The following is a 26067-nucleotide window of genomic DNA, read 5'->3' as shown; positions in this document are numbered from 1 at the left end:
CACTCTGACTATGCCTCTTTCAACAGTTGAGCCCTTGGTGGTTCCTATTGGGATTAACAGCCGCCAATTTTACAAGCTATGCAGTGCATCCACAGTATCGATCTGCGGATGAAAAACTGGGAGGGTCATTTCACAATGATGACTGGAATGCAACCATACTTCATGCCCTGCACTCCAATATTCAAATGGGGTGATTTTTTTTGTAACTTTTTGAGATCTATGCGTCCCAAGGCATCATAGGTGCATTGCCCCACTATTTTCATGAAAAAATAAATCCCTTTTTTGGCCTCAAATTGTAAATTTTAATATTTTTTATAAATAAAAAAAATAAAAACTAAATTAAAAAGCATAAATTAAATATACAATAATACATATAACATATCTAAAATATATTTATACATTATTTATTGCTAAAATATATATTTATACACATATGTACACACACACATACATATATATATGGCCAGTATATATTGATGGCACGGTTTGAACCGTTTGACCTGGCTAGTCAAACCGGTGACCCGCGACCTAGAGGCAAAAATGGTTCGGCCTTCGGGTCGATTTTTAAAACATTGCCTGCAACTATATGCATAATCAAGGAAACCAAGCAACCAACCAAATATATTGATGTGCCGTCGTGAGTTTATAACCTATGTAATTTCACCATAAATGACCTGCTACATGATACTATCATTCATGGTTTTCAAAATTGGACCGGATGGTTGGACTAGAAAACCGGGAATTGGTCACTATTTTACCCTAAAATTGTTTTTGGCCAAAAAACATTGATTTGGTTAGTGAACCATTGACCCAGGCTATCAAACCATCGATTCAAACAATGATTTTTTGACATTTTTTAAATCTTTTGTTTTTTATGTTAGAGCGGGCCATCTGTTTGGACCAAATGGTTGAACTATTTAACCTGAGAACCGGACCCCATAACGGTTGCCTGTCTGGTCCAGTTTTAAAAACCTTGCCATCATTTATTTTAAACCAAAGGCTAATCTTCATTGAAAATGCACATGATACATGATACAAGGAGCATAATTAACAACACAACAACAAACTCAAAGACACACCACTTATAAACAACCAACAAACTCAAGACTTAAACCAAAAAAAAAAAAAAACAAACAAGAACCCAATGATGCACAACCAAACAAGTATAATTGAGCAAGGTCTTTGCAATCATCATCAAAAAGTTGAACAAACAGTAGGGCTCAAATTGGAAAGAATACAAATACAAATATGTACAATACAAATGCATACAAAATATGAGATTTTGCACTATACAAATTTGTATTTATACTCTTTCCAAACTAAGCCTAGAGAACAAAGGTCAACAAGCCTCCAACAAATACCATATAACCAACGAAGACTCCCGGAACCAACACAAAGCCAATAAAAACATTGAAAAAACCTAACTACCCTAACCAAACCAAAAGGTCTTAGAGAAAAAGAATTGCCAAGCAAAACCCTTGTCCTTGACAAATCCAAAATCCACTTCAAAACAGACGTAGGTATAAGAGGATATCTTTTACCTCTTTTTAAGGAATCATAATTTTTTAAATTCCCAATGCCACCCAAACACTGTGTGCTCAACAATGCATAAATCCAAATGTAAAAATTTTGCCAATCAAGAAATAGGGACTAACACCAAACTCTTTCACAAAACCATCATCAACAAATGCAAAAATAAAAAAAGAAAAAGAAAAAGCCTCCCAAATTGAGAGGGGTGAGGGAGGTTTAGGTTCACATATGCAAGAGGAAAATTCATATTAATGAGCTCAGATGATATAGGCACGAAGTTGTAAGCACATTCAATGAGCATTTGAATTTTTTTTCAACACCTGTCCCTTAGAATACCTCACCCCACCCTTGAAAAAGATTAATACTAACTTTTGAAAATTGTCAAAATATTTATTAAATGCTCATTTAATATGCTTAATTTGATGTACCTACATAGATCCGGTCCCCATACTAGCATAGATGTGCTAGAGCGAACTTCACACACACATGCATAGGTGCAAGAGAAAAAGCCATTGCCAAAGATTGCCATTGGCTATAAATTGACCGAACTAATCATACTAGTTATAGTTCAGAGTTTTATATCCCAATTATAATTGGATTAGGACTAATTTTAATGATCCAGACTCAGATTGATTTATGTTATCATTCATGATATTCATGTTTTTTGTGTAATTGATAGTGCGTAAGGATCGCTTGGTTTTCTTCTAGTTTTTGTTATCATTCATGTCTAAAGTCTAAACTAGCAAGACGTGTGATGCATGGACTGATGTGTGGTGTCAAAAAGATATTAATATTTTTGTGATTAAACTGAATTGATTGTGGATGAATTTAATTAGCTGATATTTATTTTTGTATTTTTAAAAATTCAAAAAAAGGCCACAATTCTTTTTTTTTTTTTTTCGTGGAATTACACAACGGGGATAACCCACCCCCCGGCCGAACCCATAACCCCCAACCCTATTCAATCTCCTTAGAAGTAATAAGAGGAGGAGAGAGAATAAACTGATATAAACACCTAAGTTTAAAGCATATATAGAATAAAAAGAGTAAATTTCATAGCCACTATATAAGATAACTTTTGGTTACAAATACTTGTTTTATCAACATATAAATATTTTACCATTTGCTATCATTATTTTGATTAAGGTTATATTATTATAAAAAAAAAGAATTTTTAAGTTGCTATATCATAGGTTTTTTGGGAGTTATCGAATCGATAAATAGTCTACCAATAAAAAAGTGATAAATAATCGATTTTTAAATGGTTCGCCGTTTCGAACCAGGCCTGACCCATTGACAGCTCAACCGAAATAGTCCCGGTCCCACAGTTACTGGTCGGACCGGATCGTATACGTTGATTTGAAGTCGACCCATTTTCAGTTGGAAGCCTGGAATTGGAAAAATAGGTTGCAACTTGGGCTAAGGATTTGTTAAATTTTGAATGGGCCCGGCCTGAAACACCGGGCCCGATGCAGTGTAAATTGTTCAAATCGGAGACCCGACCCCGACTAGCTGTAAGCCTGTAACTCATTCTTGACCCAAATCAGTATTGGTTTTCCACTTTTTTTTTTTTTTGTCCGGCGGGAGTGTGCTCTCCTTCGTTCCGCACAAGGGTTTTGCTGATTAAGGGTTTAAGACAGAAGTGACAACGAGCGAGCGAGCGTGAGCGAGCGAGCAACTAGCTCTAATCCAGCTTCAGCCTTCAATGGCGTCCGCCATGACTTCCCTATCGAGAAGGCTGTCTCGTTCTTTTATATCCACCGCAAGACCCGCTCATGTTTCGTTGAGTTTCTGCACAAATATTACATCCAACGATGAATCTGATTCAGATGATTCCAGGCTCGGATTTGATAGAAACTCCTCCTCTTCCACCACCACCACCACCTCCTCCTCCTCCTCCTCCTCCTCGTCACCGTCGTCGTCTACGGACTCGAACCAACGAAGGCCCATCTACCAGAGGCCCCTTGAAAACGGTATCGATGTCGGGGTTTACAAGGTACATTCATGTGGATGCGTTTAGGGTTTTGCTCTTGTTAATTTAGGCTCTCTTTCTTTGTTATAAATTTACTGACGGTGTTTTCTTTCCAGGCGATTTTGATTGGACAGGTTGGGCAGAGTCCGGTTCAGAAGCAGTTGAAGAGCGGTCGGCTCGTTACCCTGTTTTCTTTGGGGACGGGAGGAATCCGAAACAACCGGAAGCCGTTCGAGAACGAACAGCCGAGGGAATACGCTGATCGATGTGCTGTTCAATGGCACAGAGTTGCTGTCTACCCGGAGAGATTGGGTGGACTCGCCTTGAAGAACGTCAAACCCGGGTGAGATTTGGTTCTTTTAGTTTCACTTCCAACTATATCTTAGCCGATTCCAAATAGTTGCGGTTATGGTTGAGTTAAGTTTGACAATCGCTTTTAGTTGATTGAGGTTTATTGTAATCATTTCTTCAATTGATGTTCGAGGTGCTGTTGTTTCACTTAAATAAAGCATAGTGGTGGTCTACGTTGTCAATTTACTTGCTCAACCGTATGCACAAAAGAATTTGGTTGTCTAGGCTGTTTTCTTCCATTTTTAGCTAAAACGTTAGATTGGCAATGCATAAGGTCCTAGTAGAAAAGTTATTATTATATGAAGAACAGTTCAATATCTTGTATCTCATGCTCATGGGTTATGAACTTCACTGGAAGTCCTAGTAAAAAATAACGAGTAGTGCAGAATTTTGCAGAGAAGGTAATTGACCACCTATGCATCTCTCCGATCCGGTCAATTCTATTGTGTTTCAAATCCCAACTCAACTCAATAGGCCTTAATTTCTACGGAACTCCAACTGAAGTCAGCCTTAGTTCCAGCTATTTGAGGTTGGCTACACAACCCCTGCATTGCCATTATCCCTATCACGAGTCATGTTTTCTGTCAGTTTGTTAATCCTTAAATCATTCTTTGCCACTCCAAACCACTCTAATTGATTTCCCCTCACCTTGTCACAAATTAGGCCTACCCCTTAGTCCTCTCTAATGCACTTATTTATAATTCCCTCCTTTCTAGTCTTACTTACCACACATCCATCTCAACACCCTCATCTTAACTGGTCTTTTAACTGTCTTATTGAACCATACTTCTAATTCTATACGATGTTTTAAATGTTTTTGAAAAAAGTACACAAAGTTCATGTGTTGTGAGTCAGTTGTCTAAGTCTAACTAGAGTTTTGGAAGTGCAAGGCCTTGACAATGCATAACATATGCATCCTACTTATATAGATTTGTTCTCTGTATATATGATCTTGCTCCAATTATTAACCTTTCCCTTGAAATAGGCTTTCAAACCATAATTGACATTTATGCTATGTTAGATTTGTTCCTAATGCTGGTTATCATCTTTAAGGACTTCAGTTGATTCTTTTGTTGCTCTTTTATTATGTATGGGTTGTAGGTCAATGCTATATGTCGAGGGGAACTTGGAGACAAAAATCTTTAGTGATCCAATGACTGGTCTTGTTAGGCGCATAAGAGAAATTGCAGTTCGTCGAGATGGTAACTATGCCACCATATTCCTGCTTTTGCTTATTCTTTTATCAAACTTGTATAAATTTAATGCTCTAAGTTACCTGTCCAACATATGGATTGATGTAATCTTCATAGTCAGTTGTTTTTGCTATTGCTTTTTTGAACTCTACATATTTCTCTTCTGGAATTTCAAAGCTCCTGAGCATTTTGTTAATGTTGTTTATTTCAAGCTGTTATAGTTGTAGTCTTGGATCAATATCTGTCCTTTCTCAGCCCACTATGGCCCTAATCAGTAAATTTCCTAGCTTCCTAAAATGAAGGACTGATTGAAAGGTCATGATCTCCATTGCAAATGAAGTCCTATCTAAATTCAGCAAGGGAGCTGAATACCATGGCAGATTGGACATGAAGATCAGCAGTGTGGCTGATACCCTAGCAAGACAGGGCAGCAGTAGAACCAAATTGTTTTGGGGGAACTATTTATAGGGAACAGGAGGGTAAAGTGATCATCATCCAAGCCTTATCCCAACTATATGGGGTCGGCTACATGAGTCCTCTTTCACCATTCTGTTCAGAAGGGTAAAGTGATGCAGAGAAATTTGAAAAAATGGGCTGATTATAGGGAAGATCGAAGATTGTAGGAGTATTGGGCACTGTTTGTATAAACTATTCTGTATATATCTTCTATTCTTTTCATATCTACCAATCAAAAAGAAGTCCCATCTGAATTCACTGGCTAGTTAAATCAACCTTCCCGAACAAAGCCCTCAGTCACACTCATATTTGTGGGACATATGAATCTCTAGTTTTCTTTATTCTGCTGGGGTGAGAAATTGAAATCTAATATAGAAGAGATAACCATAAAATGAAAAGAAGTGTGCTGTTATGTTGGGATGCTTGATTGATGAGTTCCCTTTCACATATTTGTGACTTTCAATTGGGGTAAGGGCAGTAGCTTTATCTACTTGGCAACCAGTATTGGATAGAATAGAACAAAGGTTGGCGGGCTGGGATAGGAAGTATGTCTTTTGGGGGAAGGATCACAGTCATAAAAAGTGTAATATCCAAATTTACTGATATATTAGTTGCATATCCTCAAGGCTTTGACATCTATGGTAGAAGAAATTGAGAGGCTTCAAAGAAATTCTTGTGGAAAAGGTGGAACAAAAAGAGATTTCATTTGATAAGTGTAATTGGGTTTGTAGGGAAAGGAAAGAAGCGGGTTTGGGAACAAGGAGGGTTGGAACTTTTGACAAAGCTTTATTGGGCAAATGGGTTTGGAAGTTTGGGAGGGAGAGGGAGAGGGAGAGGGAGGCTATGTGGAGGAAGGTGGTGGCATGCAAATATGGTATGGTGAATTTTGGGTGGGACTCAAGGGAAGTGAATTATGAGATACCACTCCTTGTCGCAGCTTTTCATGTTATGGAGGGTGAGGAATGGGTCATGTTTCAGATTTTGGGAGGATGAATGGTTAGAGGTGGGGAAGCTTTATGGTTTCTGCCCAAGGTTGTATAGTTTGAGCAGGAAGGGGTTGATGATCTCTCAATTTAATGAGGTAAGGCAGGGGATGGTGGTCTGGTGTCCTACTTATAGACAGGGGTGCAAGTCGGGTTGGCCCGAGTTAACAGTTTACACTGTTTCGGGCTCGGGCTTCAGGTTGGGCCTATTGAAATTTTGACAAAATCCCAACCCTAACCCGGAAAAGTTGCACCCCTACTTATAGAAGACCTTTGTTGGATTGGGAAGTGGAGGAATGCATGGTGCTATTAGCTAATTACAAGAGGTGGGGATTGAATTAGGGGTGCAGATGCCAAGTGGTGGAAGGAGTGCATGAATAGAAAATACTCAGTTAGGTGTTTACAAAGCATTGGCAAGAAATCAGGTGGGATGTAATTCAAGCAAAGTTGTTTGAGGGAATTCAATCCCTCCGAGAGTGGAAACTTTCTTGTGTTTGGTGGCAATGAACATCATTCTTACTCAAGATAAGCCAAAGTAAAGAGGTGAGCTGTAGTTTCTCAAAAAGATAAGCCGAAGAAAAGAGGTTTTCACATGACAAACAGATGCATGATGTCTCTTTCTGTGGAAGAAAACATATTACATTTGTTGGTGAGCTGTAGTTTCTTAAAAGGCGTATAGGGCTATTTTTTTCATCTCTTTAAATTGGAAGGTGGGTCTTCTAGTGTATCAAAGGGGATTTTTGAGCATTGGTCGGTGTTCAATGGAGACATTAAATTAAGGCAATGATCTTATGGAGCTGTGTCCCATTTGTGGTTTGTTGAGAAGTGTGGAAAGAAAGAAACATAAGAATTTTTCAAGGAAAGATGAAGAGTAAGGAAAGGTTAGGTGCAGTCAATAGGGCAAAGCTGATGGGTTTGGGTGTTGATTCTTTCAAAATTTGAAGGCTTAAAAAGTGAAGATTTCATCTTGAATTTTTGGCACTCAACGAATATTAGTTGATGTAATTTATTTGAAAAGCTGAGATGATATGTTTTGTTTTTTGTTTTGTTGTGGTGGCTCCTGGTCACTAGATTCTCTTGTAATCTTTTTTTAGAGTTAATAAAATTTTCTTCTTTATTTATCTTCAAAAAAAACCAGGAGAATTTTACTTAATTTGGTCACACCAACAACTTGCTAACATATGAAAAAAATGAGATTGCATCTAGGGTTTACTATCTTACTATGACAATTTAGAAATATCAAGGTAGCCTATCATGTTGAATGGTTAGTTCAACACAAGCATGCTATAAATAAAAAAGGCCATTGCCTAGCTCCTGTCGCCTAACCTCACCTTGATGCCTTGAAAAGTATACCTCTAGGGACCACTCCTTTTCTTTGACAATCGGGAAATAGAAAGATAGATTAATTTGTGGAGATATGTATTCACATGATCACAACACTTTCTTTTGAGCCTCCAATAAAACATGAAATGCTATCAACCAGATGAATAGCCAAATCACTTAGTGAGTGTTTGCTTAGGTGATTTTGTTTCAAACTTGCTTGCCACTCTCTAATAAAACACAAACATGCTATTAATCAAACAAAAAACCATATTATTCGGTGTGTACATCCTGCTCTTACCACCCTAAATGACATATTAATAACCCACTAGCATATGAAAAAATAAAGATTGCCTTGAGGGTGGTACCTTATTATGATAATTTAGAAAGGCCAAGGTAGCCTGACATGCTGAATGGTGAGTTTACACAATTACAGCACTTTTATGCAACCCTCCAATAAAACACAAGCATGCTATCAATCAAATGAAAAACCAAATCATTGAACACATGCTTAGGGGATGTTGGTATGAAACCCCTTCCTTGAGAATTATAAGTTTGACCTCTACCTTGTCCCTCCATTACTGTTGCTACGATCTCCTCCTTGTCCTCTTTAAATAAAGAAGACATATGATGAGTGCTGAGTTAAAAGTTCTTTCAACTAAGGATGTGATGCTGGAGTGAAGAAGAGAGAGAGATAGAAAGAAAAAAGGAGGAGGAGGAAAAGAAGAAGAAGAGAGAGAGAAGGATGTGATGAGAGGAGAGATGGGGGAGTTTGTGGAGGTAGGCCGTTGGAGAAAAGCTTTGAAAATTGAAACTAAGGAGATTCTATTTGAGGAGCTGAGATTAAATGGTCAGCTGAGCTTGAAAATCAGGGAAGCAAAGAGAGGGATGGTGCTGTTAGAAGGTTTGGGGTAATTGAAGGGTTCAAGGAGTTTGTAGAAGGTGCAAGTAACAAAGGCAAACAAAATAGTTGGAAAGAGTTTCTCTCAGAAACTGGAAGAAGGTCTGTTGTAGAGTGTAAGAGAAACCTTAAAGGTTATTTTATTTCTTTGACAGAATTTTTTGGCAAGGGTAGAAAGCAAATGGTCTGCCTCCCAGAAGGAAGGAAGAGTCAGGGCTGGAAGGCAGGCAGTTCATGGGGTCTTATGTGAACTGCTGCAACGCTTGGGTGCTAAAAGAGAAGTAACAGTAAAAAGGAAGATAAGCAGTTCTACTAGTCTGGTGAGCAATAATAAGCAAGAGACTCTTTTAGTGACAGCTGGGGCAAGCAAATACAGAATGGGAGTAAACTTACAGAGAGGAGATTGGGAAAGTAAGCTGATAGTTAAAGCCTCAGCTCATATACTAGACTGGAGGAAAGTTGCAGATCAGTTAACAGCAAGTTTAAAGTTGAAGAGCATGTTTATTTTAACACCCTTTGAGAAGGACAAGGCTGTGTTGGATCTGCTTGAGAATAGAGTAGAAGTTGAGGCATTAAATATCCAAGCTGATCTTGGAAATCTCACAGTATCAAGATGGTGTCCGGGATCAAACTCCAAAGATTTCTTTGTTGAAGGTGGAGTACTGGTGCGCAACTTAGGACTTCCCTTTAACTTGTGGAAGCAAGAAGTTGCTGAAGCCATTGCTTTGATGTGTGGAGGCTCATTAGGAGGTGCCTTTTGGGGAGACCTTTGTTCAGCTTCCATTTTATTGAATGGTGTAAAACCTGAGGATATTCCTTGGAAGATAGAGGTGCTAGTTGAAGGGCTCTGTTACTCAGTATGGATGGCTTCATCCATTGAATCGATGCTCTAGAAAGAGGCTCGTAGGGAGGGAGTTGAGAAGGTTGAAGAAGAAGAACTGCGTGGCAAGAACGGATTGGATGATTCAAACAAGAATAGAACTTTCACTAAAATGGAAAAACAAAGACTGGAGAAACAAAAGGGTAGCATTCAGGGGATGGGATTTAGGCGTGTGGGAGCAGTGAAAAGTTTGGAGGGTGGCAGGTCTTTTGCACAGGTCGTAACCGGCGCCAATCTGCCTTTTTTGAACAAGGAAAAGGGGCTGGTCCAGGGAAGAACTGAAACTAGACCGGTTAAAACCAAACCGAGCCAGGGGTTGGACGCGCATGACCCTTTTAAAAATCACGTGAGGTTGTGGTGGTTTAGGAATGGGCCAAAGCCCATGCGGAATGTTTTGGGTGCGATCAAAGGCCCAAATGGGTCAGCGGGCCCGACCCAATTTTTTTAAAAGGCGCGTGAGCCTTTAGTGAACCACGTGACTGGGGACACGACTTTGATAGACGAGGTCAACGGTCTATCATCGTCCCCAGTCGCGAGATAGGGGTGGGAACGCGCGCAGTGCCGGGAAGTGGAGAAGAAGCCCGATCTGCAGTGGGTTTCGTGATGAAGGCTGAAGGAGCTTAGCCCCATGCGACGCCCCTCAGAGAGGCCGAAGCCAAGATACGGTAGGGGAAGAACTGAAGAGAACGAAGAGAAGAATGAAGGCTGGGTGCAGTGCAGTGAAGGTGATGAAGAATCGGAGGACTTTTCTGTTGATGGTACTAGTGTGGCCAGTGTAAATGACGAAGGCAGTTGTGCTGGAGGTGACATGGATGGGTGGAATATTGCAAGTTTATTCCAGGGTGAAGATTGTAAGCCGCTCAACTCAGTCTCAAGACCACAGAGTGTGCAAGGATTATCAGAAGGGGCAGACCGGGAGAACCGGAAGTAGAGTAGGAACACACCATCCAGGGGTGAACCAGGGGTAGAATGGAAAGATCACCAGGGTGACCAAAGGACGGAAGTACTTCCCAACCAACTCAAGGAGAGATGTTTACCAACCTCTGGAACAAGAGAGGGAGGCAGGGAGTAGTCCTCTTCTAGCTTGTCCATCAGTCCCAGGTAACCAAGTGATTTCGGTTTGTGCTACTAATGTGTCTCCTGTGTCTTTGGTTCCAGATTCCGTTCCTGTTCCATGTTCTGTAGCCCATGAATATGTAGCCGAGCCAACAAACGGGCTCTCCGAGGAGGGGGAGAGGGGAAGGAAGGATTGTGGGAAGGTGCCGGAAGGAAGGTATAGGAGTGAAAAAGTATGGGAAATCATTGAAAGAGTGTTTAAGGAAGTGGAAGGAAAGCTGATCTGAAGGAGGGAAGGGGAGGAAGGAAGAGGGGAGGGGATAGTGGAGAGGAGGGAAAGGAATGGGGGTAGAGATGGAGAGGACTACAGGGGGAGAGCAGGGAAGGAGGGAGGTAATAGGAAAGGGAGGGAGGATGGAGAGGAAAGAATAGAGGTGAGACCAGAGGAGAGGAAGAAAGGGCAGGTGGACAGAGTTGGAGGAGATTCTGTAGGAAGGGTATGGTTGGTGGACTTGGTGAAGAAGACATGATAGCAGAATTTGTAGAGAAGTTGGGCTGTAGGTTGGAAGATTTGAATGTGTTGAAAGAAAGCTTACAAAAGAGGAAGGAGAAGATTAGAATAAAGAAGAGGAGATTGAGTGAAGTAGAGAGATTGAAGAGAGATGTAGAAGGAGACAAGAGGCTCGAGGTAAAAGGAGATAGAAGGAAAGGGGATAGTAGTGGTAGGTGGCAAGGGGTGTAAAAAGAAGCAGAATGAAGATTCTTAGTTGGAATGTGAGGGGAATTGGGAGTGCAAGAAAGAGAGCGACAATAAAAGAGGTAATAAGACGGTGTGACCCAGACATTGTGCTGCTGCAAGAATCCAAGAGAATGGAGTTTAGTGATAAATGGGCAAGGAGTGTATGGAAAGCCAGGGGAATTAGCTGGGTGGCTGCTCCCTCGTGGGGTGCTTTTGGGGGGATTGTAACAATGTGGAAGAGGGACGTGGTGGAAGGTCTGGAGGAGTTGATCGGAAAGTACTCGATGTCTATGAAGTTTAAGCAGCAAGAGGATGACTATTTGTGGGTACTCACAAATGTTTATGGACTGAATGACTACAGAGAGAGAGAGAAGTTGTGGGAGGAATTGGCTGATGTTAGAGGGTTGTGGGACGAACCTTGGTGCATGGGTGGGGATTTCATTGTGATCAAATTCTCGGAGGAGTCCAATAAGGTTAATTAGAGGGTGACAAAAAGCATGAGGAAGTTTAACAGTTTTGTGGATGCCTTTGAGCTCAAAGAGATTTCCATAGCCCATAAGACATTTACGTGGTCAAATCTCCAATCTAGACCCATTTGCTCTAAGCTGGATAGATTCCTATTCTCTTTGGATTGGGAAGAACATTGGGGAACCTTGGCTTCTAGAGCTCTCCCAAGGGTGACCTCAGATCACTGGCCCATAGTGTTATGTAAGGAGGAAAGAAGGTGTGGAGGTCCTACCCCCTTTAGATTTGAAAATATGTGGTTACTTCACTCAGGGTTTACTAACAAAGTGAGGGAGTGGTGGCATGATTGTAACCCAATAGTGGAATGGGAGGGGATGAGATTCCATAAGAAACTACAATTCTTGAAAGCAAGAATCAAGGAGTGGAATTTGATAGAGTTCGGGAGGATAGAAGAAAGAAAGGGAGATCTGATGGATAAGATTGAAAGCCTTGACTATAAAGAAGAAATGGGAGAATTTGGAGAGGAAGACAATGATCTCAGAAGAGCTTTGAGAAAACAACTAGAGGAATGCCTGCACAAGGAGGAAACTAGTTGGAGGCAAAAATCTCGGTGTAAGTGGTTGCAAGAGGGAGACAGGAACACTAGGTATTTCCATTCTCTAGCAGAAGGCAGGAGAAGGAAGAACTTTATCTCCAAATTGGTAGTAGATGGAGTTGAGTTAGTACAACAAGAGGAGATTGCCAGGGCCTGTGTGGAGCACTTCAAATCTATTCTAAGAAGGCCTGTGAGTAGAAGGGTGTGGGTAGAAGGTTTGGACTGGCTAGATGTAGGGGTGGAGAATAGGAGAAGGTTGGAAAGAAGCTTTAATCTAGAAGAGATCAAGGAGGCTGTGTTTTCTATGGATAGAACAAAAGCTCCAGGGCCGGACGGGTTCACAATGGCTTTTTATCAGGATTGTTGGGATATCTTGAAAGATGATCTCTTGCGGGTGTTTGAGGAGTTTTTCAGGAGAGGAATTGTCAATCCGGGTGTGAACTCTACATTTATAGCCTTAATTCCAAAAAAGAAAGATGCATCCCACCCGAAGGATTTTAGACCAATTAGCTTGGTTAATAGCTTGTACAAGATCATTGCAAAAGTGTTGTCTTTGAGGCTAAAGAAGGTACTGCCAGATATCATTGCACACTACCAAGGAGCCTTTGTGAGTGGAAGACAAATTACTGATCATATCTTAATTGCTAATGAGAGTGTGGAGAGCCTTAAGAGGGATAAGAAGGGAGTGGTCTGTAAGTTGTACTTGGAAAAGGCTTATGACTTGGTGGACTGGGACTTCTTGAGGAAAGTTCTGACTAAATTTGGGTTTGGGGTTAGATGGTGTAAGTGGATCATAGGTTGTGTCTGGAGTTGTCATTGTTCAGTGCTAGTGAATGGGACAGTGGTAGACTTCTTTCCAGCCAGTAGGGGTATAAGACAAGGAGACCCCCTGTTTCCTTTCTTGTTCATTCTAATTGCGGAGGTTTTGGGGAAACTGATTCACAGAGCAGATTCTAGGGGGCTCATTAGAGGCTGGAGAGTTGGGAGGGTGGAAACCCCCCTCACTCACCTACAGTTTGCTGATGACACGATTCTGTTTTGTGAAGGCGGTAATGTGAGCTTTATCAGAAACTTGAAGTTGGTGATACAACTGTTTGAAATGTCTAACTTGATGATTAACCTTGGGAAAAGCTGTGTAGTGGGGGTGAATTTGGAGGAGGGAGAGATCATGGAGAGTGCTGAAGTGCTAGGGTGTGAAGTTTCGGGGTGGCCTTTGAATTACTTAGGGTTGCCATTAGGTGATAATCCCATGAGAGAGAGCTTTTGGAACCCGGTAATGAAAAGGTTTGAAAAAAGACTGGTATCTTGGAAAAAGAACTACCTCTCTCTCGGTGGGAGAATTACACTAATTAAGGCCACGTTTGCTAACTTACCCATCTTTTTTCTGTCAGTGTTTAAAATCCCAGTGAAGGTTGCTAACAGATTAGAGAAGCTAATGAGAGATTTCCTGTGGGAGCCGGGAGAGGAGAAGAGGGATCATATAGTTAGCTGGGAGATAGTATGTAGGAGTAAGTCTTGTGGTGGCTTGGGGCTTGGGAGTATTAGGAGAAAGAATATGACTCTGTTGGGGAAGTGGTTGTGGAGGTTCCCTATGGAGAAGAAGCTATGGGCTAGAATAGTGGCAAGTATACATGGGCTGGAGCACAATGGATGGGACGCTGGAATCAGAGCTAGGACCACAAGCAATTCTCCTTGGAAAGCCATTCATGACCTGCTACTAGTTTTCTCCCCTAATATCAGGTATGACTTGAATTCCGGTAACTCCATAAAATTTTGGGAACAAACCTGGGTGGGGAGTGCCCCTTTAAAGGATCAGTTTCCTTCTTTGTTTGCTCTTTCTGATTTGAAAAATGAGCCGATCTCGTCTTTCACCACCCTGTCCTCTTCCATTTCTGGGATTGGGTGGAACTTGGGTCTAAGAAGGGATTTGAGGGACTCAGACCTCGACAGTATTTCGAGCCTTATTGCTCTTCTTGATAACGTTGTCTTAGACCCCACTAGGGCGGATTCTAGAATTTGGACACCTACCCTCAGTGGCATCTTCTCTTGTGCTTCGTTCTTCAAAGTCTTAAGTCAGTCCACCAGTTCTACCTTCCCCCCTTTCCCTGTTGGTGAGGTTTGGTGCAGAGCAATACCTCCTAGGGTTGGTAGTTTTTGTTGGGAAGCCTATCTGGAAAGAATCAACACTGGTGATCTACTCCAAAAGAAGAGACCCAATACTTGCTTGTCACCTCAATGGTGTGTTCTGTGCAAAGTGGATGGGGAGACTGGTTTTCACCTACTGGTGTCTTGCCACTTTGCGAGGTCAATTTACAAGGCCTTTTCTCCTCTTCCTTCTTTAGGTGGCGGATAAAAAGGGGAAGGATAATGTGGAGAGGACTAAGGGCTGTAGTATGTTGGACACTGTGGGAAGAAAGAAACTCCAGGGTATTCTCAGAAACCCAGATAGGAGCAGCAGATCTGAGGGCTATCATACATATTAGGGCGGTACAGTGGCTGAAATCTTTGGAACTATTCACAGATTACACTGTGGATGACATGTTGAGGAAGTGGGAAGAAAGAAACTCCAGGATATTCTCAGAAACCCAGAGAAGAGCAGCAGATCTGAGACCAAGTCAGAAATGAATGTGGTTTGGACTCCCCCACCTGGTGGATTCTTGAAATTAAACTTTGATGGGTGTAGTAGGGGAAATTCGGGACAATCGGGGATTGGGGGTGTTTTTAGGGACGAAAATGGGATCATCTCTGCCATGTTCTCAGGCCCAATTGGAGTGGGTGACTCCCTTAGAACTGAGATCTTTGCAGTTATGGAAGGAATCCGGAAAGCTAAGGAGGTGAGCATCAAGAAACTCATAATTGAAGGGGATTTAGAGGTGGTGATAGGGTGGCTGACTAAAGATCAAAATGGTTTATGGAAGTACAATAATGAGAGGAGGAAATTCAATTGGCTGGTGCGGGAGATGGAAGTTAAGACATGTTGGGTTAAAAGATCGACTAATTCCCTAGCTGACGGTTTAGCTAAACAAGGGGCAAAAAGGGATTCACTGTTTTGGGCTAAGCTGTAACTTTAGTGTCCTCTTTTCTTTTTTCCTTTCATGAGGCTCTTTGTGGCTCTTGGAAGATAAGTAAGTGTGTTTGTCTTCCTCTTGTAAATTCTTTATTGATGATTTACTGATGATTTAATGAAAGTGTTATTGATCCAAAAAAAAAAAACACATGCTTAGGGGATTTCTTTTCTACGAGTTCACATTGGTTATAACACTTTGTTGCAAGTTGCAACTCTACAATAAAACACAGACATGCTAACTGAAGGGATGGGATATCCATCACATGGACGCCCAAGTCTTGCGAAATGGACTGGGCGAATTTCAAAAAATTTCTCCCATCTTTGCAGGGAATCGAATTCCCTATTTTAGAAAAAATGTTTTTCAATGATCAATCTTGAACCATGAACCAAACTAGATCTGGACCAAAAGGAGGAGGGAGGATGTACCTGATACGGAGAACTAGTATCTCCCAATGGAGGTGTTCATGCCCAAGGAAGGATCCAAAATCTGCTTCCACTGAAGATGGCACAGTGCAAGATGGAGCAGAATCAGCAATGTTCTTCCAAAAGAACTTGACCCTTCGCAAGAATCAACAGGATGGCTTGTGAATACAACTCCAATCAATCTTTTCCCCAAAAGATTGGTATCAAGAGAGTAGGAGATCGAACTACTGGAGGTGGCGACTGTAGGAAGGAGGCTGCAAGAGAGTATTCGTAGGGTGCAGAATTCTCTCTTCTTGTGATTTCAGGTCTGAAGAGAATTGAAAATCAATCTCTAAAGGCTGCCATCCCCTCCTCCTTTTATAGATTTAAAGGGATCAACTCCTAATCCTATTTGAAGCTACTGATCCAAATCATATTTGGATTAGAAGTCCCTTTAAGTGATAAGGGAGAACCCTTATCTTATCTGCAGATCAGATCAGCCATCTCCTAATCTAATTAGGAGGCTTCCAGATCTAAATCTCATTTAGATCTTGGACTCTCTAAGTGGATAAATTCATAATGTACATATTTCTGATTGAAGCTAAGGGCATACAACTGTCTAACAACTCCCACTTGCACTTAGGTCCAATCTGGTACAAGCCGGAGTTCCATACTTTCCACGTGTTTCTCAAACACTTTCTGTGCTAGTGGCTTAGTCAATGGGTCTGCTACATTCTCCTCTGATGCTACCTTCTGAATCAAGATGTCCCCTCTACCAACAATCTTTCGGAGTACGTGGTACTTCCTCTCGATGTGCTTCGACTTCGAGTGGATTCGTGGCTCCTTAGCCTGAGCAATCGCTCCATTGTTGTCACTCAACAATGGAATGGGTGATGTGCTGGACGGAACTACTCCTAATTCGTGAACGAACTTCTTCATCCACACGGCTTCCTTGGCAGCTTCACTTGCAGCAATGTATTCGGCCTCGGTTGTGGAGTCTGCTGTGGACCCCTGTTTGCTGCTTTTCCAGCAAACAGCACACGATCCTATCGTGAAAACATATCCAGATGTAGACTTTCTATTATCCGGATCCGACTGGAAATCTGCATCTGTATACCCTTGGATTTGTAGTAAAATACCATCGAATACCAGACAAAACTCTTTTGTCCTTCGAAGGTACTTAAGTATGCATTTCACAGCAGTCCAATGCTCATTTTCTGGGTTGGCCTGGAATCTACTTACTACACTCACTGCCTGGGCAATGTCAAGACGAGTGCACAACATGGCATACATGATGCTCCCTATGGCTGAGGCATAGGGAACGTCTTTCATGCTCTCGATCTCCTTAGAGGTCTTTGGAGACATCTTTTTGGAGAGATTGACTTCATGCCTGAAAGGAACATTTCCTTTCTTGGAGTTTTCCATGCTGTATCTATTTGACTATTTTGTCAATATAAGCAGATTGGAATAATCCTATTATCCGCTTCGATCTATCTCTATAGAGTCGAAGACCTAGTATATAGGAGGCTTCTCCAAGGTCTTTCATGGAGAATTGCTGTGATAGCCATACTTTTATCGTAGTTAACATTCCTACATCATTCCCAATGAGTAGAATGTCATCTACACACAGAACCAAAAACGTAACCTTGTCACCATTGGTCTTCCTGTAAACACAGGGTTTATCCGGATTCTGCTCAAAATCAAACTTTTTGACCGTAGAGTCAAATCGGATGTTCCAACTTCTAGAGGCTTGCTTGAGTCCATATATGGATCTATTCAACTTACAGACCATGTGTTCCTGACCCGCAGCTACAAAACCTTGCGGTTGCTACATATAGATATCTTCAATAAGATCTTCATTCAGGAACGCAGTTTTGACATCCATCTGCCAAATCTCATAGTCATAGTATGCTGCTACAGCTAGCAGGATCCTAATGGATTTAAGCATGGCCACGGGCGAAAATGTTTCCTCATAATCGATGCCTTCTTTCTGAGTGTATCCTTTCGTCACCAGACGAGCTTTGTAGGTCTCAACCCTGTCATCGAGGCCCTTCTTCCTCTTGTAGATCCATTTGCAACCAATTGCTTTTACCCCGGAGGGCGGATCCACCAGAGTCCAGACTCCATTGGTCTCCATTGAGTTCATCTCAGCTCTCATGGCATCTACTCATTTAAGGGAGTCTATGTCCAACATATCTTTCGTATAAGTCACAGGATCCTCTTCACTAGTCAAGGTTTCGACCAGGTAACTATCCTGATCGTAACCAAAACGGACCAGTGGCCTGGACACCCGGGTAGATCTTCTAGGTTGGTAATTACCTGGAACTTGTGGGATACCTCCCACTGCATCTGAGCTCTCCTCATCAAGAACAATTTCCTGACGAAGATTGTCCAGGATGTAGTCATTTTCCTAAGAATTGTGCATTCCGACTACAGAACACCTTTTGCTCACTTGGATCATAGAATAGGTAGCCCACTGAGCCCTTTGGGTAGCCTACGAATAGGCAACGACTGGTCTTGGATTCCAATTTGTTCGGATTCGTTCTTTTAATGTGAGCCGGACAACCCCAAATCTTCAAGTGTCGTACACTTGGTTTCTTTCCGGTCCAAAGCTCATGGGGAGTCTTAGGAATCGATTTGGTTGGAGCCCAGTTCAACACGTATATCACAGTCTCTAATGCGTATCCCCAAAAAGATGTGGGTAACTCTGAATGGATGAGAAGTGACCGAACCATATCTAATAGGGTCCTATTCCTCCTCTCTGAAACACCGTTAAGTTGTGGTGTAGCAGGAGGAGCTAACTGTGATACTATCCCATTTACCTTTAAGTAGTCCCTGAATTCATCAGAGAGATATTCGCCGCCTCGATCTGATCGAAGGGACTTAATTTCTCTCCCTAACTGTTTCTCGACCTCTTGTCTGAACTCTTTGAACTTTTCAAATGATTCAAACTTGTGTCTCATTAGGTACACGTAACCATACTGAGAATAGTCATCGGTGAATGTAATGAAATACACGTGTTGGTTACGGGTCCTAACACTCAGGGGACCACATACATCAGTATGTATAAGGTCAAACGTTCCTGTACATCTTTCAGGCTTACCGTTAAATGGCCTCTTTGTCATCTTACCCTGAAGGCAAGGCTCACAAGTGGGAAGATCTTCTACAGTTAGAAAATCCAAAGGACCATCCGTTACCGGTCTTGTGATTCGGTCAATACCGATATGGCCAAGTCGGTAATGCCACAGGCACGTGGGATTAGCTGTATCACGTGCTCTTTTCTTGAGGATTTCAGCCGACGTAGTTTCGGCTATGTTAGTTTCTAAGAAGGATGTAGAACATAGAGACCGTTTTCCAGTTCCCCATATGCGATGAATTTATTGTTTTTTTAATAGTAATCGTATTACTGAAAAAGACAGAATATCCATCCGCACACAGTTTTGAGACAGAAATCAAATTTCTTCTTAGATTTTGCACAAAAAGACAATCTTTAAGTACAATATTTCCTTCTCTAAATTTTAATTCTACGGTGCCTATTGCCGCAGTTGCAATGCTTGCAGAAGTCCCCAAGTAGAGCATCACTTCTCCATCATTCAACCTTCTGCTTACCTTGAACCCCTGCAGTGAGTTACACGCATGAGTTGAAGCCCCAGAGTCAATACACTAGGACGCAGAAGCCACCAATAAGTTGGTTTCTATGACACAAGATTCGAAATTACCTTTCTTGGATTCCAGGTACTGAGGACAATTCCTCTTCCAGTGGTCGGTTTGTTTGTAGAAGTGACATGCATCTGCTGTCCTGTCCTTCTTCTGCTTCTTGGGCTTGGTAGTCTTCTTCTGGGGCTTCTTTGCTTTCATCTTTTTCTTGCCCGTTTTGTTAGCTTCAACAAGCATCACCACAGGCTCATCATTCTTAAGTAAGTCCTTGGCCCTTTGCAACATATTGCTGAGCTCTTGGATGCTAACATTTAGCTTGTTCATATTGTAGTTTAATATGAACCCATTGAAGGAAGAGGGCAAGGAGTACAGAATGGCATCCACTTGAGTGCCAAGATCTAGCCTGGATCCAAGGGCTTCCAGCTCGTTAATGTATCCCATCATCCGAAGACAATGGTCGTGAACTTTCTGCCCCTTGGACATCGCGGTCATGAACATTTTCAAGACCTTTTGTCGAGTAGAACGGTTCTGATCTTCGTACATTGTTTTCAGACTGTCCAATATGTCCTTAGCGAGTTCGATCTGATCGAACTGCCTCTGTATTGAGTTGTCCAAAGAAGCAACGACATAGCAGCGGTCTAGGGAGTTTTTATCCTCCCAATCTTGGAATTCTCTCCTACGGGCTTCGGAAGCTCTATCACCCGGACGCTTCGGGGTAGGAGACTTGACTACCTTGTCCAATTTTTCAGATGTTAAAACTAGCATTAGATTGCGGTACCAATCGGCATAGTTTGGGCCCTTAAGCTTATTGTTGTCAAGAAGCTTTGCAAATTGTCTGTTTGCCATTTTCTGATAAAACAACAAATATCAGTCCACAACCTTATTTGATTCACGTTCATATCACAGACATGGATTTTAGTCTATGTTCCATTCCCATTTGTTCATTTCTGAGTTTTCCCTCCTTCTCAGGGACGGAGACAGCGACTTGTCTCTGGAAATGTGGGAAACCACATAGGGTGCATGGAGCCAACTGTTTCAGTTGCAAAACCCCACCACCTTTCTGTGAAGGATCATATCCACTCATCATATGAGTTTTCCCTTTGGCCTCTATCAGACAAGGTTCAAAGCCATTTTCAAGTAAACCTTTCGGTCCAGTGAGTGCTCACCCATCATATTCGTGAACGCCAAGGTACCGTAAGAGAGTTCCCATTTTCTGGTGAAGCCCCTCCCACATCGGTCTATGACGCCTCTATCATCTTATGAAACACTTAGACAAGCCCAACAGCAAATGGATAGCCCATTTTCTGGTGCGTTTCCTCATTACTGAAGGACCCATCCTCATGCTAATGATGGAAGGCCTTTCGAGAGTTCATCACATGAATCTCCCTATCACGTGCACTCATATTTACTGGAGGGAACAAGAATTACGCCCTAGTTTATTTTAGGTCAAACCAAAGTGGCTCCCACTGACTTTCATAAAGCTAGATTTCGGTGGGCCTAAATCGGCTAGGTTTCCGCACGTAATCTCTTTAGGAGGTGTGGCGCCCACCATTGAGGGAGGTCATCCAATGACCAGAAGGGACACCACGACAATGATGTGCATTCAGCCATGGTGTGCGCAAGAGCCACTATCGAATCTGCATGGGCCAAGTACTTATGGCCCATGAACGTAGCACATCTCACATCCATACATCACATGCAGGGAGGAATTGATCCAATCAATTAAATATTTGTAGAAACCCATTTGAAGCCCCATTTTAATCCATAATATTAACAATTAATGTCATCTAAGTATATGGGCTGAATTAGGGTTACCTAGTTCGGCCCATATAGCTTTATCCTTTGAAGTGGGCTTTTGGCAGTTTTAACAATTTAAAACTGGGCCTTACAGGTTGGGCCGAATTAAATATCCAATTAATTATCAATCCTTAGGCCCATTAAACAAAAATAGGGCTGATATTCAGCCTTGATCGAACCCTAGATTCGGTCCAAACAATTTGAACCAATCTTGGTTCGAATGGGTCTAGGGTTTGATCTTTAATTCAAGAAAATAATCTGAAATTAAAGAACTGATAAAACAAAACAAGAATCAGTCAATCCAGGGCTGTTCGTACAATCCATTCTGCAAAACAGAGGTTAGATCACAAAATGCAGTTTCACAAACTGCAAATCGCAGGTAGCGAATGTCCCATCTGCGAAATCTCCTTCCTTGCGCCGCCATCTTCGATCCAAAAAAAAAAATAGAAAACCTAATTTCTATTATAATTACATCAGATCGAATACCTAATACATTGAGTCTAAAAAATAAAAAAAAATTATTTACAGACCAAATGTAATGATTAAATCAAGAAACTGCAAATCTTGCAGGTTCCCTGCGCAAACCAAGAATTCGATCTCCTCTTGTACGAACAACCCATAAATCAAGAAAATCATAAAGAACTATTCTAAACAATAATCAGATTTATATAAAATTTAATTTCAGATTATTCGCCCATAATTTTGGGAGCAAATTCCCAAAACACTTATCTGCGCAAGTTGGGTAGAACACCTTCTGCCCATTTGCACAGGTTCAGATCTGAATTAAAAAGATTTCAAGATTTGAACCATGACTCTGATACCACTGAAGGGATGGGATATCCATCACATGGACGCCCAAGTCTTGCGGAATGGACTGGGCGAATTTCAAAAAATTTCTCCCATCTTTGCAGGGAATTGAATTCCCTATTTTAGAAAAAATGTTTTTCAAGGATCAATCTTGAACCATGAACCAAACCAGATCTGAACCAAAAGGAGTAGGAGGGAGGATGTACCTGATACGGAGAACTAGTATTTCCCAATGGAGGTGTTCACGCCCAAGGAAGGATCCAAAATCTGCTCCCACTAAAAATGGCGCAGTGCAAGATGGAGCAGAATCAGCAATGTTCTTCCAAAAGAACTTGACCCTTCGCAAGACTCAACAGGATGGCTTGTGAATACAACCAATCAATCTTTTCCCCAAAAGATTGGTATCAAGATCAAATCTTGATTACTCCTGTAGAGAGTAGGAGATCGAACTACTGGAGGTGGCGACTGCAGGAAGGAAGCGGCAAGAGAGTATTCGCAGGGTGCAGAATTCTCTCTTCTTGTGATTTCAGCTCTGAAGAGAATTGAACATCAATCTCTAAAGGCTGCCGCCCCCTCCTCCTTTTATAGATTTAAAGAGATCAGCTCCTAATCCTATTAGGAGCTGCTGATCCAAATCATATTTAGATTAGAAGTCCCTTTAAGTGATAAGGGAGAACCCTTATCTTATCTGCAGATCAGATCAGCCATCTCCTAATCTAATTAGGAGGCTTCCAAATCTAAATCTCATTTAGATCTTGTACTCTCTAAGTGGATAGGGTCTAGGCCCAATCCTATCAGCTGATCCATCTCAGAATTCGCCCATTTTATTTGACTGATCAAATCAGCCTAGTTCGAAATGGGCTTAAGGCCCATTTAAGGTTATGTACTCCTTTAGCCTTTCAAACTGCTGCCTAGTTGGGCTTCCTTGTATAGCGTGGGACCCAAACTTTGATCTACACATCAGCCACATAGGTTCAGCCCAGCCTTTGTTACAAGGCCTGGCCGAATACACTGTTATGGACAGTGCAGTCCCTGAAACCCATCTTATGGGCTCTATGGGCCCAACACTTACCCTAAGTGGTCCCTGGGCCAAGCCACCTTGTAACACCCAAGGACTGTGGGCAGATGCAAGATTAGCCCATTAGGTATTATCCTCAATGGTCTTACACTTAACCTCTCAGCCCATAATGATCAAACACTGCCCGACAAGGGAGGACCTCTCCCTCGACTGCAAGGAACAATATTGCACTCTTTGCTTACATGGATCCCGGGAATTAAAACCTTTTGCAAATCATTTCGAAACCAAAACATATATATATCTTTATATAAATATATTTTGCAAAACAAAATCTCAACAATTGAAATCGGTTGCCGGCAGTCTTGGTTTCCATCAGAGAGTGCATCCCCGATCATTACCTTCGTTCGACAAATGGGCTGATCTTGTCACTATGATCACCCACTCAGATGAATTCTCGGACTATCCCAACATACCCAGGTTTTGACCCCCGCTAAGGATCTCACTGATTGGTACATCAAAGACAGCCCAATCCGACACCTAGTGTAGTATCATAATCGAGTCAAGGGGTTAGGTGCAACTTTCCAGTTTTTGCCCATCTATCTCCAACTTTCCAGCATGTGCTTCGGGTCTCACCCTGGTAGCTGAGACAAGCCACTCCAACAGTTGGCAGCACACCAGTGTCAGCCTTGGCAGGATAAATCTCCCCAGACTTATCCAATGGCTGTGAACATTCTAAAGTAACACAAGTCTCATTAAGTGTCCAGTTTAAGGGTATTACACAGAAACACACCACAGGAACATGAATCAAATGTGTACTTTATTCATTTACAATAAATTCATAATGTACATATTTCTGATTGAAGCTAAGGGCATACAGCTGTCTAACATTAACAATTGAAAGAAAAATCAAGTGGCCTCATGAGTGCATGCTCTTTTCCTAGCTCAAATGATACAAAAATACAAAAATAGCCCATTTAACATATGAAAAAAATAGAGACCACCTTTAAGGTCTACTACCTTGCTATGACAAGCAAGAAATGCCAAGGTAGCTCAATATGTGTTGTGATGTGTTCACATGGTCACAATACTTTCTTGTGGCCTTCCAATACAACATTAACATGCTATCAATCAAAAGAAATACCAAATCACCCAGTGAGAGCATGCCTGGGTGATTTGATTTCGATGAGTTCACATGGTTACAACACTTTCTTGTGACCTTCCAATAAGTCATGAACATGCCAATAATCAAATTTAACCAAATCACCCTGCGAATGCATGGCTAGGTGATTACAACTTCTTCTTCTTCTTCTTCTCTCTCTCTATCTCTACCATCTAATAAAACATAGATATTCTGTCAATCAAATGAAAGACAAAATTACCTAATGAGTGCATGCTTTTTGTTGCTACCCCAAGTATAGTACATGAACCACCCACTCTCATATGATAAAATGAAGACTACCTCTAGGATCCACTACCTTACTAGGGATATCAAGAAATACAAAGATAGCCTAACATGTGGAATGGTGAGCTCACATAATCATAACACTTTCTTGTGGCCTCTAAAAAAAACCTGGACATGCTATAAGTAAAAGGTTAAACCAATTCACCTAGGGGGTGAATGCCTGGGTGATTTGGTAATCTAGAATAATTGCTTTCCTTAATGTAGTTGCCTGAAATATAGATAACCAATTATTTTGCAGTTTGACATGGTTTTGATCTGGGTGTGGTTAGTGTCAATGAAATTTGGATGTACCTTCCTTGCATTGTAGGGAAAATTGGGTCTGAGTTGCATGTTTCAGTCTCGTTTTCATGCTCATCTTTTTGAGAGAAAAAAGATCATAGATGTCGGAGTAAATGCCCTTGCATTGATAGTTCATGCATATTGTCTATATCTGCGAACAATGTAAACATATTGCTATGAATTTAAGAAAAGTGTTATTTTTCTATAGCGTTTTTTTTAATAAAAGTGGGCTTTGAAATTGATTGAGAGGGCAGATTGTATGGTAGAAATAATTTGTTCGAGTGTTACTCATTGGCATTAATATGTTGCAGGGCGTATTGTGTTTCTCAGTAATGATGGTGATGCCACACAAGTGACACCGCCGACACAAATGGAATTGAAAGGTGTTGGCTATTACTGAGAGCATGCGGTAGAAAATGAGGCACTGGTAAAGAGATAGACGGAAATTGTGGAAGCCCATAAATGAACATCATAAAACTCACATATGGAAACATGATTGTGAAAATGGAGGCATGAAGTAGTGCCTGGCTGCCTGCTACACATTCATTGATTAATTCTTTCTCAGAGGCCTTTCCATGATCTTTATTTTTTTGTTATTTCATTTCTTTGAAAGGAAAGAGATGTACTTTAGATTTGGTTCAAGTCTATAGAATGAAATCCTTGTCGGGAACATCCGAGAGAAACATGTTTTAGATAGAAAGTATGCTGTAATAATCTTTAGGGAAAATTTTGGATTAGTATCCTGTACTTTGGGCCTTGCGACACTTTGGTTCATGTGATAATTCAGTACCTGAACTTTCAAAACGTGTCAATCCAGTACCTGTCATTAATCAGCTATTAAGCCATTAAGTGGCATTTGAAAAGATATAAATGCCATTCGAGTGTTATCTAATTATTTTATTAACCATCCAAACATTGGCAAAAAATAAATAATTTCAAATCCTTTTTTCTTCTTTTCAAGAAAGTTGGGGTCACGTCACATCTTAACGGGCATTTTGGTGACATCAACTTTTTTAATAGAAGAAACAAAAATTTTGAACTGTTCATTTTTTGTCAACATTTAGATAGTTGAGAAAGAATAATAAATGATACTTGAAGGATATTTGTCTTTTCAAATGCCATTAACATCTGGTTAAC

At 41.3% G+C, this 26067-nt stretch overlaps 1 protein-coding gene across 1 annotated transcript; it reads left to right on the top strand.

Moving 5' to 3' along the window:
- The first annotated feature begins 3046 nt into the window (after positions 1-3046).
- LOC104601044 (uncharacterized) lies at positions 3047-25793 on the top strand. Its single transcript, XM_010264237.3, has 4 exons — positions 3047-3526; positions 3619-3845; positions 4955-5055; positions 25242-25793. The coding sequence occupies exons 1-4, from the start codon at positions 3236-3238 to the stop codon at positions 25328-25330; spliced, it is 708 nt and encodes a 235-aa protein (XP_010262539.1). The 5' UTR covers positions 3047-3235; the 3' UTR covers positions 25331-25793.
- Positions 25794-26067: the final 274 nt, after the last annotated feature.

The sequence above is a fragment of the Nelumbo nucifera genome, chromosome 3 (assembly GCF_055504915.1).
Source record: "Nelumbo nucifera cultivar China Antique chromosome 3, China Antique-T2T, whole genome shotgun sequence".
Taxonomy (NCBI): Eukaryota; Viridiplantae; Streptophyta; class Magnoliopsida; order Proteales; family Nelumbonaceae; genus Nelumbo; species Nelumbo nucifera.
The sequence above is the reverse complement of the archived record's forward strand: the minus strand, read 5'-3'. Positions and strand labels throughout refer to the sequence as shown.

Excerpts from the sequence above, each read along its gene's own strand:
- LOC104601044 (XM_010264237.3), top strand. The coding sequence starts at position 3,236 with ATGGCGTCCGCCATGACTTCCCTATCGAGAAGGCTGTCTCGTTCTTTT. Across the intron at positions 3,527-3,618 it reads TCGATGTCGGGGTTTACAAG|GCGATTTTGATTGGACAGGT; the intron begins GTACATTCATGT and ends TTTTCTTTCCAG. Across the intron at positions 3,846-4,954 it reads TTGAAGAACGTCAAACCCGG|GTCAATGCTATATGTCGAGG; the intron begins GTGAGATTTGGT and ends TATGGGTTGTAG.